This window comes from Dama dama, chromosome 12, assembly GCF_033118175.1.
Source record: "Dama dama isolate Ldn47 chromosome 12, ASM3311817v1, whole genome shotgun sequence".
In the NCBI taxonomy this organism is placed as follows: Eukaryota; Metazoa; Chordata; class Mammalia; order Artiodactyla; family Cervidae; genus Dama; species Dama dama.
The window spans coordinates 30,618,549-30,634,343 of record NC_083692.1 but is presented as its reverse complement, the minus strand read 5'-3'; the positions used below and the strand labels follow the sequence as shown (position 1 = coordinate 30,634,343).

Genomic DNA, 15,795 nt, shown 5'->3' with positions numbered 1-15,795 from the left:
CAAGGTCTGACTGTATAGCATAGGGAACTATATTCAATATCCTGAGACAAAACATAATGGAAAAGAATATGAAAAAGAATATATATGTATAACTGAATCACTTTGTATAGCAAAAATTAACAGCAGAAATTAACATAACATTGTAAATCAGTTATACTTCAATAAAATTTTTTAAAAAATAAATTGTCTCTGTTTTGCACACTGCTTCAAGAAAGTTTGATATTAACGAATTAAACTTTTTGAGGTCCAAGTGAACAATTTTTTAGAAATAAAACGAGCTTCTCATAGTACCTGATGTGATGAGATTTCCGAATCAAATACAGAAGAATCAAATAAATTCAATCCAGGGGATCGAGAAGTATAACTCATTAAAAAAGAAAATCCAGGGGAGTCCTTTTGGGTTTGACTCTCAGTAGCCATATCTCTATTTCTGATACAGAGAAATAAGAAATCATCAAATTGTTAAATACATATTATCAAATATTGCAGACTGGTAAGCACCATAGGCACTATGTCATAAAGGTAAGAATTAGCATAGCAGGAAAAAGGAGGAAGTAGTTATTGAAGTGTCAAACCTATGGAGAACAAAACCTACGGTTTGGGTGGAGAATAATATTAAACAAAGTATAATAATCAATTATGAAATGATAATAAAGAATTCTTTCTAAGCATATACTGTCAGGCTCTATTCTATGTATTTCCACCATCATTAATTTACTTATTCCTTAAATAACCCTCTGAGATAGCTACCATTATTACTATCACCTCCATTTCATAGAAGAGGATTTTGCAGCATAGAAAGATTAAATGATTTGCTTGAAAGAATATAAGTGCCAGACTTGGGATCTGAATGTAGCAACACAGACTCAAAGTCCAAGTTCTTAAACTTGATGCTAAACTGTCCCCAAGATCTTGAAAGCAGTCACAAAATTTTAGTCTTAATGAAAAGCCAGCCATGACAGATTGTTTCATAAGGGAGTTGTTATAAAATGATTTGGGAAAAATAGTTAGACAAGTCAGTGTATAACACAGTGGTTAAAACCATGAATTATGGAGGCAGAACTGCCTGGGTTTAAATCTCCACTCTATCACTGATGAGTTGCAGCACCTGTGATTCTGTTTCTTCATCTATAAAATAAGGATAATAATGTACTTACATCTCACAAAGCTGTTGTGAACATGAAAGGAGCAATACTTATAAAATGCTTACACTCAAATTCACTTAACAGTGTATTAAGTGTTAAATAATAGAAGTCTGAAGATACCTCCATAACTATCTCCATGACTGTTAATGAGTCACTTTACAGATTTGTTTTCTCATCCATAAAGAGAGGTTTTAGTATATGATTGCTACACCCTTTAACAGTTCCCAGATTTGAAGATAAATTCTATTTTGAACATCCTGTGTTTGAGTCAACAGCATGACGTTTATACATAAAAATCTTACTAGCAATTTAAAATACAGAGGAGAACACAGGAGAGAGATTCCTGATGAAGTGAAATCTATTTGACACATATTTTAGAAGAATCCCAGGATTCAGCATCAAAGAAAAGACTGAACTAAACAAAAAGCTTAAATATAGCATTAGTTTTTTGGCTGTAAACTACAAATCTGTGGTTTCCAAAGTTAAATAACGATGTTAGAGATATTTATGTCAACCAAAGTTACTTAAATAATGGCAGTTTTTGTTTAAGACACTACAACATTAAGGCAAAATGACTGCTGGAATATTATTCAATGATGTCCACAATCTACCAAATGTGATAGTAACTTTTTAGCTTGACATTTTAATATTTTCCATACATCTTTTATTCTTCTGAAAATCTTAAATCTTATAATATTGAACTTAATAGGTACTCAGGATCCATGTTACCTTCAACTAAACATTTCAGGGAAAATGGGGAAGAGGGTCTATGAAATGAGATGCCAGAGTGGTAGGTATATGAGCATTCATTATACTAACCTCTCTCCTTTGTATATTTGAAATAGTCTATAATAGAAAACTTTTTAAAGTTAGAGGTATTAAGCATTTTACTATTCCTATCAATTATTTACATAATTCAAAATATATAGATTCTTGGATTAAAGTAATTAAAATCTTACATTTCAAATGAGGGGGTTTTAGGTAATTTCTCCACAGAGTCAGGTGTTTTCACATCTTCAGGAGTCCTTAAAAATAAAGGAATTTCAGGAGTTCGTGGAAAAATCCCAGCCCTTTCTTCTACTTCATCACTATTACTTTCTATTGGCTTCCCAAAATGTTCTGCATATGTAATCTGCAAATTCAAAGTAACAGAAAACTATAAAAAGGAATATCATTGCATTAATAAACTCACATATGTAAAAATATGTGAGGTTAAAAACATCAATATTAACATATGATGTTATCAATTCATAAAAAAAATAAGTGAAATAAGAATAATTAGTGAAACTGATACCAAAATATACCTGTCAGCAAACAGGAGAATATTTTCAATTTTCTAATTTTTTTCTTCCCAGCTCTATCTCACCTATCAATACCTGAAAAATTAACTCATAACCAGGATATACTCTGATGAAGAAAAATGGTTAGAAATATTTTCCTTTCAAAATTTCCACATTGTGCTCTGGATCAAGATTTGTATACCCCTTTGAAAGAAAAGGGCAATCTTTTTCTCATTGGTTATGTTCTTAGCTCTTTTTGCCCTTATAAATTCATTATACTAGTTTCCGTACAAAACTGAGAACTCGAATACTAACTCCCCTTTATATCATTTGGTAAGCTGGGAATATGATTTCTCAAATATTTGTTACCAAATCCCATTTGGAAACAATTTATTTGGGACCCTCCAGCAAAAAAATTTAAGTGTGCTTTTTACCTGTGTTTCTTTATAGTAGAATCCTACTGCTGTTTCTCTTGTCTTATCCCTTAGCAGCTACAGTACATGTAGGCATACACCTATAATCACTAAAGCTATCTACTATTGAAAAATACTTTGAAGATATTTTTGTGGCAGCCTTGGCTAATAATTCAATCTTACCAAACAAAATTTCTTTCTTCAGTTATAATTTAGTTGTTGTGGTATCAATATATATAGTCAATTACTAATGACAATTTTTTAAATATTTCATGTAAACTTTTTGTGGTTTCACTTTTAAATCTATAACTCCTCCAAGGAATAGAATCTGTAACATCACAGCAACTTGATTACTAAGCTAATAACATCCAGACCTCACATAAATAAGCTTCATTATCCCAAATCTGAAATTAAAATGAAAACAATATTTAAATTAGAATATTCTGCTTAGAAATTAAAAACAAAACATTTGACTTACTTGTGAAGCACATTTTGATTCTGGCAATTGTCTTATCGTCTCTTTATCTCCACACTCAGCATCTGTTTGTTATATGAGAACAAATTACTTTTTCTTTTTGAAACTTAATTATAAATAAAACAAATTAAACCATATGAAACTGCCAATATTTAACTGTTCTTGGTCTATAAAAATGGAAATTTTAGATACTTCAATCGAATATATAAATATAAGAGAATAAAACCTACATGAACAGTTTAACAAACAAAATTATAAAGAGAACACCCCATGTAACTGCCACCTTGGTAAAGAAATAGAACATTATGAGTTCTCCAAAAGGCTCCATATTCCCCATAGCCTCCTTCTCAGTGGTAAACACTATCCTGACTTCTGTGATAATCATTACCCTGATTTGCTTTATCAGTTTATCACTTAAGCAATATGGTTTTTCCTGTTTTAAATGTTATATGATGAAATAATAATGTATGTGCTCTTTGTCATGCTTTTTTTGGTTTAATACACTCATGAGATTCATCTATATTGTTGCATATAGACATAGTTTGCTTACTTTTATAGGTGTAAAGTATTCCATTATACAAACACAACACAATGTGACACAATACTATCCATTCAACTACAGATGGACATTTGGGGTGTTTCTGTTTTGAGGCTATTACAAACAATGATTTTAACACTCTTCTACATATATACTTGTATGTATGTACTTGTATTTCTCTAGGTACATACCTAGGAGTGGAATTACAAAATATAGGGTATGTGTATCTTCCATTTTACCAGATGTTAAACTATTCTCTAATTTTAGTTTTGAAACTATTCACCAATTTTTGTTGTGGCAACTGGCCATCCTAGGGAATTATTCAATTTCACAGGACAAAATTATGAGCTCCAATTATAATTTAGTTATATGTCAATAAGTTATTTATAAATGACATATTAAAAGTTTCTACCAATAATTACGAGAGTTTTAATTGTCCTACATTCTCATCAACACTGAACATTGTCAGACGTTCCAAATTTTGCTAATCTGATGGGGGTATAATGATATCTCATTGTGGGTTTATTTTTCAGTTTCCTGATTTGCTGAACATTTTTTTAACATGTTTATCTGCTACAAAAGTTTTTCTATTTGAAATGCCTATTCATAATTATTTTGCACATGTTTCTAATTGGGTTGTCTGTGGTTTTCTTCTTGGTTTGCAGAAGTTTTTTACACATTTTTGGAAACTAGTGCTTTGACAGTTTTGTTTATTAAAAATATATTCTCTTGGCTCCCATTCTTTTTAAAGTGTTTTTTGATGAATAGAAATTCTTAGTTTTAATAACCAAATTTATCAATACTTCTTTTATGATTGTGCTTTTTCATTTTTTTAAAGAAATTCTTTCCTATCTTGAACGGAAGTTTTCCTATTTGGTCATCTGAAAGCTTTATAGGTTTGCCTCTTGCATTAATCACACTACTACTTTCACCATATATTAACTTCTTCAAAAGATAGGCTTGGAGATTGTTGAAGAGAATCTTTCTTCTTCTAAGATAATTATATACCTTCTTGAGTGTGGAGCCTCACCATATAGGCTCAATGGCAGCTGGGACTATGCCAGATACATACATTTTCCCATGTATCTGTATTAGGGGGTATATTGTTCATAGAGATTATCCATTCCTCCCTGTCTAACACTCTGTCAGCTTAGCATATACAGAGGATTATAAACAGGTGAAATATATCACCTGGATAGATAAGTCATAATCCTTTTTTCCAGAAGAAAGTTGGAGGAATATCCATCTAAGCATATTGTCTTGGTTGAATCCTATATTGAGAGTGAGAGGAATAGGCTTATAGTATATTATATGACCATGCAGAATATGCATATATTTACTACCAGAATGAGTCATTTTTTAAAATTTCAAAATAAGTCAAGAAGAGATACTTTTATATAGCCTAATTACTACTTTTTACTGGGCAACTATCAGTCAGTCAGTTCAGTCACTAAGTTGTGTCCAACTCTTTACAACTCCATGGACTGCAGCACGCCAGGCTTCCCTGTCCATCACCAACTCCCGGAGCTTGCTCAGACTCATGTCCATCAAGTTGGTGATGCCATCCAACCATCTCATCCTCTGTTGTCCCCTTCTCCTCCTGCCTTCAATCTTTCCCAGCATCAGGGTCTTTTCCAATGAGTTAGCTCTTCGCATCAGGGGCAACTATATATATATTATATATTTTTTATATATAATTTATATAATATATTTATATATTATTTTCATGTTATTATATATTATATAAATAATTTATATATTATATATAATATACTTATATATAAATAAAAATAATTATATAAATATAAATAAAAATATATATATATTTGTGTGTCTCTATGATATATATTTTATATATACATATATATGTGTGCATACAGTTTATATATATATACACACACACACACAGAGATAGAGAATGAGTCTCTGTCTCTCAAGGGTGCATCAAAGCTCTAAAAACTACTTGATTCTAGGATAACACAATCATACATATATATCCTGTGACCTTTCTATGATTTAATCAAAGAAAATAATCTAAGATAGCAAAATATTTATATAAAAGAATATAGTAGCATCATTTACAACAACAACAAAATCTAGAAATAACAAAATATTCAGTGTGAGAGACTGCTAAATAAATTAAAGCATACCCATGCAAAGATATATTATAAGTCATCACAAATAAAATCTGTTTAATGGCATGGAAAAATATCCTCAAGGGCATATCAAGTGGAAAGAAAAAGATCCAATGTAATATACATAATATGCTTCAAATTTGAAGGAACAAACAAAAAGAAAAAAAAACATATGCATAGAGAAAAAAATATACAATAGTATGTGTAGTATCAGTTATACCTGGGTGGTTGGTATTTTTGCTTCTTTTATATTTTTCTCCATTTTCCAAATTTTCTACAATAAGCGTATTTGTTTTATATTTAAGAAAAATGTATTTTAAAACCAGGCATGCACGGTGAGTTAGCCAGAGATGCAAACAACCCAAATAATTTATTTGACTAGTATAAAAATCTGATATAACTTGTTACTCCCATTTCTTAGGAATAATATAAATGGCAAATACCTGTATCTCTCTTTTCCAACCATTGATTGCAGTTTGATTGTTTCTGTGGGGTTACTAATCTAAAATACAATAAACAACATTTTTATATTATTTACTGAGTTGATCATTTCAGAAAATAAGTCAATTTATGATTTTTAAAGGTTACCTGAACTGCATAACATTTTGTGAATTTTTAAAAGCTGTAACATGTGTACATTTTGGATGGTTATTTACAGCAGAGTCATTCAATACCTGAACAAAAAAAATTAAGCATTAGAATTGACTATACAAAACAATAAAATGTTTTGCTTGCCATGGCTACTCAGGACTCTCATAGAACATTGTCACCCACCTCATCATCAGTATTATTATCAACACTGATGAGTACAAACATTAAATGAAACCACTGTATACAAAACATTAAGTCAAAGACTGGGAAACAGAAATGTAGAAGAGTCTCAAGGAATTTGATGTTTTTGAAAAGTATAATTACTATGCATGATAGTATATATACATTTAAGGTAAACTTAAAATTTTGTCTTCCTTATTCATGATTAATTAAGTGAATCTTAACTCTTAATTTAATTAATTTATGCTCAGTTCAGTTCAGTTCAGTCGCTCAGTTATGTCTGATTCCTTGCGACCCCATGGACTGCAGCACGCCAGGCATCAATGTCCATAACCAACTCCCGGAGTTTACTCAAACTTATGTCCATTGAGTCAGTGATGCCATCCATCCATCTCATTATCTGTCGTCCCCTTCTCCTCCCGCCTTCAATCTTTCCCAGTATCAGGGTCTTCTCAAATGAGTCAGCTCTTCCCATCAGGTGGCCAAAGTACTGGAGTTTCAGCTTCAGCATCAGTCCTTCCAATGAACACCCAGGACTGATCTCCTTTACGATAGACTGGTTGGATCTCCTTGCAGTCCAAGGGACTCTCAAGAGTCTTCTCCAACACCACACTTCAAAAGCATCAATTCTTCAGTGCTCAGCTTTCTTTATAGTCCAACTCTCACATCCATACATGACCACTGGAAAAAACATAGCTTTGACTAGATGGACCTTTGTTGGCAAAGTAATGTCTCTGCTTTTTAATATGCTATCTAGGTTGGTCATAAATTTTCTTCCAAGGAGCAAGCGTTCTTTAATTTCATGGCTGCAGTCATGAAATCATCTGCAGTGATTTTGGAGCCCCCCAAAATAAAGTCTGTCACTGTTTCCACTGTTTCCTCATCTATTTGCCATGAAGTGATGGGACCAGATGCCATGATATTAGTTTTCTGAATGTTGAGTTTTAAGCCAACTTGTTCACTCTCCACTTTCACTTTCATCATGAGGCTCTTTAGTTCTTCTTTGCTTTCTGTCATAAGGGTGGTGTCATATGCATATCTGAGGTTATTGATATTTCTCCCAGCAATCTTGATTCCAGCTTGTGCTTCATCCAGCCCAGCGTTTCTCGTGATATCCTCTGCATAGATGCTAAATAAGCAGGGTGACAATATACAGCCTTGATGTACTCCTTTCCCTATTTGGAACCAGTCTGTTGTTCCATGTCCAGTTCTAACTGTTGCTTCCTGACCTGCATACAGACGTCTCAAGAGGCAGGTCAGGTGGTCTAGTATTACCATCTCCTTAAGAATTTTCCACAGTTTGTGGTGATCCACACAGTCAAAGGCTTTGGCATAGTCAATAAAGCAGAAGTAGATGTTTTTCTGGAACTCTCTTGCTTTTTCAATAATCTAACGGATGTTGGCAATTTTATCTCTGGTTCCTCTGCCTTTTCTAAATCCAGCTTGAGCATCTGGAAGTTCACGGTTCACGTATTATTGAAGCCTGGCTTGGAGAATTTTGAGCTTTACTTTACTAGCGTGTGAGACGAGTGCAATTGTGCAGTAGTTTGAACATTCTTTGGCATTGCCTTTCTTTGGGATTGGAATGAAAACTGACCTTTTCCAGTCCTGTGGCCACTGCTGAGTTTTCCAAATTTGCTGGCATATTGAGTGCAGCACTTTCACAGCATGTTTTAGGATTTGAAATAGCTCAACTGGAATTTCATCACCTCCACTAGCTTTGTTTGTTTGTTTTAGGATTTGAAATAGCTCAACTGGAATTTCATCACCTCCACTAGCTTTGTTTGTTTGATTTCACATTTCAGGATGTCTGGCTCTAGGTGAGTGATCACACCGTTATTATCTGGGTCGTGAAGATCTTTTTTCTACAGTTCTTCTTTGTATTCTTGCCACCTCTTCTTAATATCTTCTGCTTCTGTTAGATCCATACCATTTCTGTCCTTTATTGTGCCCATCTTTACAAGAAATGTTCCCTTGGTATCTCTAATTTTCTTGAAGAGATCTCTAGTCTTTCCCATTCTATTGTCTTCCTCTATATCTTTGCACTGGTCACTGAGGAAGGCTTTCTTATCTCTCCTTGCTATTCTTTGGAACTCTGCATTCAAATGGGTATGTCTTTCCTTTCCTCCTTTGCTTTTCGCTTCTTTTCTTTTCACAGCTATTTGTAAGGCCTCCTCAGACAGCCATTTTGCTTTTTTGCATTTCTTTTTCTTGGGGATGGTCTTGATCCCTGTCTCCTATACAGTGTCATGAACCTCTGTCCATAGTTCATCAGGCACTCTGTCTATCAGATCTAATCCCTTGAATCTATTTCTCACTTCCACTGTGTAATTGTAAGGGATTTGATTTAGGTCATACCTAAATGGTGTAGTGGTTTTCCCTACTTTCTTCAATTTAAGTCCGAATTTGCCAATAAGGAGTTCATGATCTTAGCCACAGTCAGCTCCCGTTCTTGTTTTTGCTGACTGTATAGAGCTTGTCCATCTTTGGCTTCAAAGAATATAATCAATCTGATTTCGGTACTGACCATCTGGTGATGTCCATGTGTAGAATCTTCTCTTGTGTTGTTGGGAGAGGGTGTTTGCTATGACCAGTGCGTTCTCTTGGCAAAACTCTATTAGCCTTTGCCCTGCTTCATTCTGTACTCCAAGGCCAAGTTTGCCTGTTACTCCAGGTGTTTCTTGACTTCCTACTTTTGCATTCCAGTCCCCTATAATGAAAAGGACATCTTTTTTGGGTGTTGTTATTTCTAGAAGGTCTTGTAGGTCTTCACAGAACTGTTCAACCTCAGCTTTTCAGTGTTACTGGCTGTGGCATAGACTTGGACTACCTTGATATTGAATGGTTTGCCTTATAAATGAATAGAGATCATTCTGTCATTTTTTAATTTGCATCCAAGTACTGCAAGGGTACTTGGATGCAGTCTTTGGATGCAATTAACTTATGTCTGTGTCTCTAAATCCCCTAAGCCCTCTAAAGTTGAATACAGGAAAGGAAAACAAGTTAAAAGAGTAAATCCTGAAACCTTCTTTTTAAAACATGTATGACACACATGGCAGAACTAATATATTGTTTTTTACTTTAAATTTTATGTAATGCTTAAATCACTGCTTTACTAATGTTTATACTGTTTCAAGTCTTTCATTCTCCCCGAGTCACTCATTTTGAAGAGTTACTGATTTTTCTTATTTTACCTGTAATTAAAATATCTTTAATAGGAAAGTTTATCCAAATATTTTTGTTTTAACAGCCATTGGTCTTAATTCTGTCATTTTTATTTTGCTTTTGTTGTTGTTGTTCAGTTGCTCAGTCGTGTCCGACTCTTTGCAACTCCATGAACTGCAGCAGGCCAGGCTTCTCTGTCCTTCACCATCTCCCAGAGCTTGCTCAGACTCATGCCCATTGAGTCAGTGATGCCATCCAACCACCTCATCTTCTGTTATCCCCTTCTCCTTCCTTCAATCTTTCCCAGGATCAGGGTCTGATTTCCAATGAGTTGGCTCTTCACATCAGGTGGTCAAAGTAGTGGAGCTTCAGCTTCAGCATCAGTCCTTCTGATGAATATTCAGAATTGATACCCTGTAGGACTGACTGGTTTGATTTCCTTACTGTCCAGGGGACTCTCAAAGAGTCTTCTCCAACACCACAGTTCAAAGGCACCAATTCTTTGGCGTTCAGCCTTCTTTATGCTCCAACTCTCACATCCATAATGACTACTGGAAAAACCATAGCTTTGACTACATGGACCTCTGTAGGCAAAGTAACGTCTCTGTTTTTTAATACACTGTCTAGGTTTGTCATAGCTTTTATTCTAAGAAGAAACTATCTTTTAATTTTGTGGATACAGTCACCATCTGCAATGATTCTGGGCCCAAGAAAATAAAGTCTCTCACTGTTTCCACTGTTTCCCCATATATTTGCCATGAAGTGATGGGACCAGATGCCATGATCTTTGTTTGCCTCTCAGAAGACATTTGACAGTATCTGGAGATATTTTTGATTGTCATAAATTGCAGATGAGGTGCTACTGGACTCTAGTAGATCACTAGAGTAATTAATTTTTTCTGTGGACATCCCCACAATAAATAATTATCTGATCCAAAATGTCAATAGTGTCACTATTGAGAAACTCTGATCTAAGGTTTGACAGAATTCACCTGAAAAATTGAGTCTGAAGTGTTCTGAAGGGCATGTGTGGTAGAGGGAGAAGGGAGGGAAATAAGGGAGAAAAGAGGGAAATAGGCATTTATTCACATTTCAGTTTCATTTACATTTCTATTTCTTCTAAGTTATTGATCTATTCATGTTTTTCTTTTTCAGTCTAACAATTTATATTGTCCAAAAAGTTTTCCATCTCACCTAAATTTTCAAGTTTGTTGGTATATAATTTTACATAGTATCATCTTAGGACTTTGAAAAGATTTCTTTCATAGGTGTAGTGATACACACTTTTCCCTCACTTTATAGTTTTCTTTTTTGAGGGGGGACTTCTCTTTTTTTCTGTACACTTGCTGAAACTTATTAGTGTTTGGCTATATTAATTGACCCAATTTTTAAACTTCATAAATTTCTGCTTTTCTCTATTAATTCCTACTTTTTTGCATTTATTATTTTATTTTTGTATTTTAAGTTAAGCTTTTCATACTTTAAGTTCAACTTTTCAGATTAATACTTAATGTTTGGCTGATTTTAATCTTCCTTATTTTCTAATATGTTTGTCTTCAAACATAAACTTCTCTCTGAAGACTAATTTGGCTACATTTCACAGGTTTGGGTTTATAGTATCCTTTTAAATAGTTTTTAAATTCTATTTTTATTCCTTCTATAACCCCAAAGTAATGTGAAAGCATGTGAATTATGGCAGAAAATGAAGAGGAACTAAAGAGTCTCTTGATGAAAGTGAAAGAGGAGAGTGAAAAAGTTGGCTTAAAGCTCAACATTCAGAAAACTAAGATCATGGCATCCAGTCCCATCATTTCATGGCAAATAGATGGGGAAACAGTGTCAGACTTATTTTTCTGGGCTCCAAAATCACTGCAGATAGTGACTGCATCCATGAAATTAAAAGACGCTTACTCCTTGGAAGGAAAGTTATAACCAACCTAGACAGCATATTAAAAAGCAGAAAAATTACTTTGTCAACAAAGGTCCATCTAGTCAAGGCTATGGTTTTTCCAGTGGTCATGTATGGATGTGAGAGTTGGACTATAAAGAAAACTGAGCGCCGAAGAATTGATGCTTTTGAACTGTGGTGTTGGAGAAGACTCTTGACAGTCCCTTGGATTGCAAGGAGATCCAGCCAGTTCATCCTAAAGGAGATCAGTCTTGGGTGTTCATTGGAAGGACTGATGTTGAAGCTGAAACTCCAATACTTTGGCCACCTGATGCAAAGAGCTGACTCATTTGAAAAGATCCTGATGCTGGGAAAGATTGAGGGCAGGAGGAGAAGGGGACGACAGAGGATGAGATGGTTGGATGGTATCACCGACTCAATGGACATGGGTTTGGGTGGACTCTGGGAGTTGGAGATGGACAGGAAGACCTGGCCTGCTGCAGTTCATGGAGTCGCAAAGAGTTGGACACGACTGAGTGACTGAACTGAACTGAAGAAGAACTAGAAGGAAGATATGATAACAAGTTGTAATGGTTATTCTGACCATGAAATAACCTTGAGGTAAAAGCTTAGCATAAGGATAGCAGGAAAAGAAAACACCAATGGAACTCAAGAAATGATGACATTATGGAGATGGTGCCACAATTTCCCTCTTCAATTTAATTCCTTTAGAAATGTCTTTTAGATTTTGTTCCATTGGGTACAGGGATTGATATTTTCAAATATCTTTTATTTTTAGAAGTAAAGGAGAAGGCTACAGTATATGTTCAGGCTACCATACAAAACTCCTAAGTTTTTCAGATCCTGAGATTGTACTAATGGCTAGTTTAATATATTTATAACACATACACACACATCCTAAATGCAGTGCATTCACTATATCATTTAATGCAAGCATTTAATTTGTACTAGTAAAAAAGAAATACCTACACATGCATCATTTTCTTTTTGCTTGAAGTCAACATTGGCAGGCTTTGACTGCCTCACAGAACTTTCTTCTTTTTTATCTAGATTATTAAATTGTACAACTTCAAATCAATTCCAGAAATAGAATCAAATGTCATGTCCAACATTTAACCTAACCTTGTAATTTAAAAAATCAAGTTATAAAATATTTAAAGAATTATGAAATTATTACATAATGTTAATTTTTCAATATATAATAGCTACTAAAATAACCATGTATGTAAAATGAAAAACAGCTGATTAAAGAGAAATAAGTAAATTTTTTAAATTAAATTTTAAAAAGTAGCTGACAAAACTCATCTTTATAATGGGGACCCAAAGAACAAAGAGTGGTGATGTAAATGGGGAATGAAACAGCTAGTGTCGTTAACCTAGCACAATGTAGTTAATCTATCCACTGAATAAAACATGATCCCAATGTCTCAGTAACTAAGTCACAATATCACTACAAGTCTCACCACCATGGGGTTGCAAAGAGTCGTACACAACTGAGAGACTTTAATCATACATACTGACAATACAACCTCTCAAATGAAAAACATACAGTTATTCATCCTCTTCTGATAGCTGGAAACCAGACTAAAACTCTTTTTTTAAAAAATCATGAGAGATTTCTCTCTCAAAAAGAAAAATGTTATGTATAGAAGGCATATCTTGGTTGCTCTCAGAAAGAACCAAAGTGGCACTTTATGAGTCTATAAGTCTCCAGTATTGTTAGCTCTTGCTTACACCAAATGATAACTAAAATTGCTCCTTTTTATTTCTTCTTTTTATATGTTCTCAAATAAAATTAAGTTTTTGAATAATAAACAGATACTGTACCTATAACTCTTGGTTCTGAAGAATGCATCTTTATTGGTTTGACTAATTTCTGAGATTCATATGGAAGAAATAATTGACTGTTTTGAGGGGTTTTGTTCAACATAAGTACAGGTTGTGGATCTTTTTCAAAAGTTCTAAAGAGAAGAGTGAATAATATTAAATATTAGCTAAGTAAAAATTAGCACATTTTAAAATTAGAAGAGATATTTAGATATTATAAAGCTAAAACTCCTCAAATTGTATAGAATATGTAATCAATTTTAAATGTAGAATATCTGTTCACATAAAGAAAGTCCCATTTTAAAGTTTACCTATACCTTTCTCTCGGGGCTTCCCTGGTGGCTAAAATGGTAAAGACTCTGCCTGTAATGCAGGAGACCCTGGTTGGGAAGATCCCCTGGAGAAGGGAATGGCTACTCTCTCCAGTATTCTTACTTAGAGAGTCCCATAGACAAAGGAGCCTGGCGGGCTCCAGTCCATGGGGTTACAAAGAGTCCAACATAACTTAGCAGCTAAACCACCACCACACCTTTCTTTCAATTCCTTTCTCTTTTCTACATTTTTATTTTTTTCTTCTAGAGTTTCTGGAAGATTCTTCATTTCATAATGTCTTGCAATCTGCTAAAAAGAAAAATGACAAAGCAAAACAAAATAAATACCTGCAAAGCATTAAGAAACATTTGGTTATCTTAACTAATGAATATGATTTTTTTCTACATAATCACAAGATTTATATTTTTGGTAGTACTAACAATCTTTTAGTGAAAGTTACTAAAACAGTCAAAATTAACAATAAATCATACTCCTTTTATTTTTCCTTACAACTCCATTAGAAAGCCTAGATTTCCATTAACTTTCCATTCTTTTTAAAAAGGACAATCAGAAGCAATGTAGACATTGATTCCCTACATAGGGATGTCCAACAGTTACTATATATTTTAAAGAAAGTGACACCCACTTTCTTCTTACTAAAATGATATTACTGTTATGTGGAACCTCATGCCTATGGATGATAAGTATACCATCTTTAAAACGATTTTCATAAAATTTAGAAAATTAGCCATTCAACTTTTTAAGTGACTTTGGTGGCTCTCATACTCATCAATTAAAGCCACATTTCAATAGATGACACTAAAAATATATTCAAGAAAATATCATGTATCATCAATCTTTTTTTTTTCATGTATCATCAGTCTTAAAGGCTAAAAACTAGATATGGCCTAGCTTTATAAAGATTGCAGTCATAAATTTTCTAGATTAAGTTTTTTAAGTCATTTAATAACTTGTTTTCCTTTTTGACAGCACTGCTGTAAGCTCTGTTAATGACTTTAAATACCTATTATTAAGCTCCAACTTGCTTTTTCTTTATCTTCTTTCCTTAGCATTCAAAGAAAGTTAAACTATTTCCCAAAACTCAGAGTTGAATATACTCAATACCTAAAAACATTTTGACTCCAAAGGTAATCTGAGGCAAATAAATTATTGAGTTGCTTTAGAAATAGCTCTTCTTAGACTGTCATCTAACATATCATTACACTTATACATTAACACACATATTAGAAACATATAACAAAATTAATACCTGGTTTAAATAATTAATTTCTATTTCCATGTCATCTATTTCTTTCTTCAAGTCACATGATCTTTTGGAAAACTGGTTAGCATGTTTAAGAATATCTTGTGTTTTATATCTCAAATTAACCCTTTTATGTTAAGGAACTATGTTATATAAATAACTTTCACATTTATAATATAAGTACTGTATCAAAAATAATTAGTATTATGTAAAATTAATTATATATGTACCATATATGCAATATGAATAACAGTATCTGAAAACAGCAGAAAGACTAGTACAAACATCTGGCAAACTGTCAATTTACTGTTTGTCTACATTATATACTTAGCTTAAAAATAACATTTCATCAAAATACATGTTAGGATTTTTTCTTTCAGTTAAATTTTTTCACAGGGCAGTTTTTTACTTTTATTTTTTACCCAAGTTTATCATGTCATTTGGCATGATGAACATAATCAAGTCCAAACTTAACTGCTTCAGTTTCTATAATTTATTTGTTCCAAGATCAACATTATGAATCCACTCAATCTTCCTTTTCTTGCTCTTTATGGTCTATCT

General features: G+C 33.3%; 1 protein-coding gene across 1 annotated transcript in view; it reads right to left on the bottom strand.

Annotated features, from left to right (window-relative positions):
* C12H14orf39 (chromosome 12 C14orf39 homolog) overlaps positions 1-15,795 on the bottom strand; it is a 48,226-nt gene that overhangs the window by 13,147 nt on the left and 19,284 nt on the right. The window contains exons 7-16 of the mRNA XM_061158364.1: positions 15,241-15,361; positions 14,188-14,279; positions 13,659-13,792; positions 12,801-12,877; positions 6,575-6,660; positions 6,430-6,488; positions 3,317-3,378; positions 2,105-2,277; positions 719-724; positions 292-430 (exon numbers count right to left, since the gene is read on the bottom strand). Coding sequence (XP_061014347.1) covers positions 292-430; positions 719-724; positions 2,105-2,277; positions 3,317-3,378; positions 6,430-6,488; positions 6,575-6,660; positions 12,801-12,877; positions 13,659-13,792; positions 14,188-14,279; positions 15,241-15,361 — 949 coding nt within the window. The remainder of the gene's footprint in view (positions 1-291; positions 431-718; positions 725-2,104; positions 2,278-3,316; positions 3,379-6,429; positions 6,489-6,574; positions 6,661-12,800; positions 12,878-13,658; positions 13,793-14,187; positions 14,280-15,240; positions 15,362-15,795) is intronic.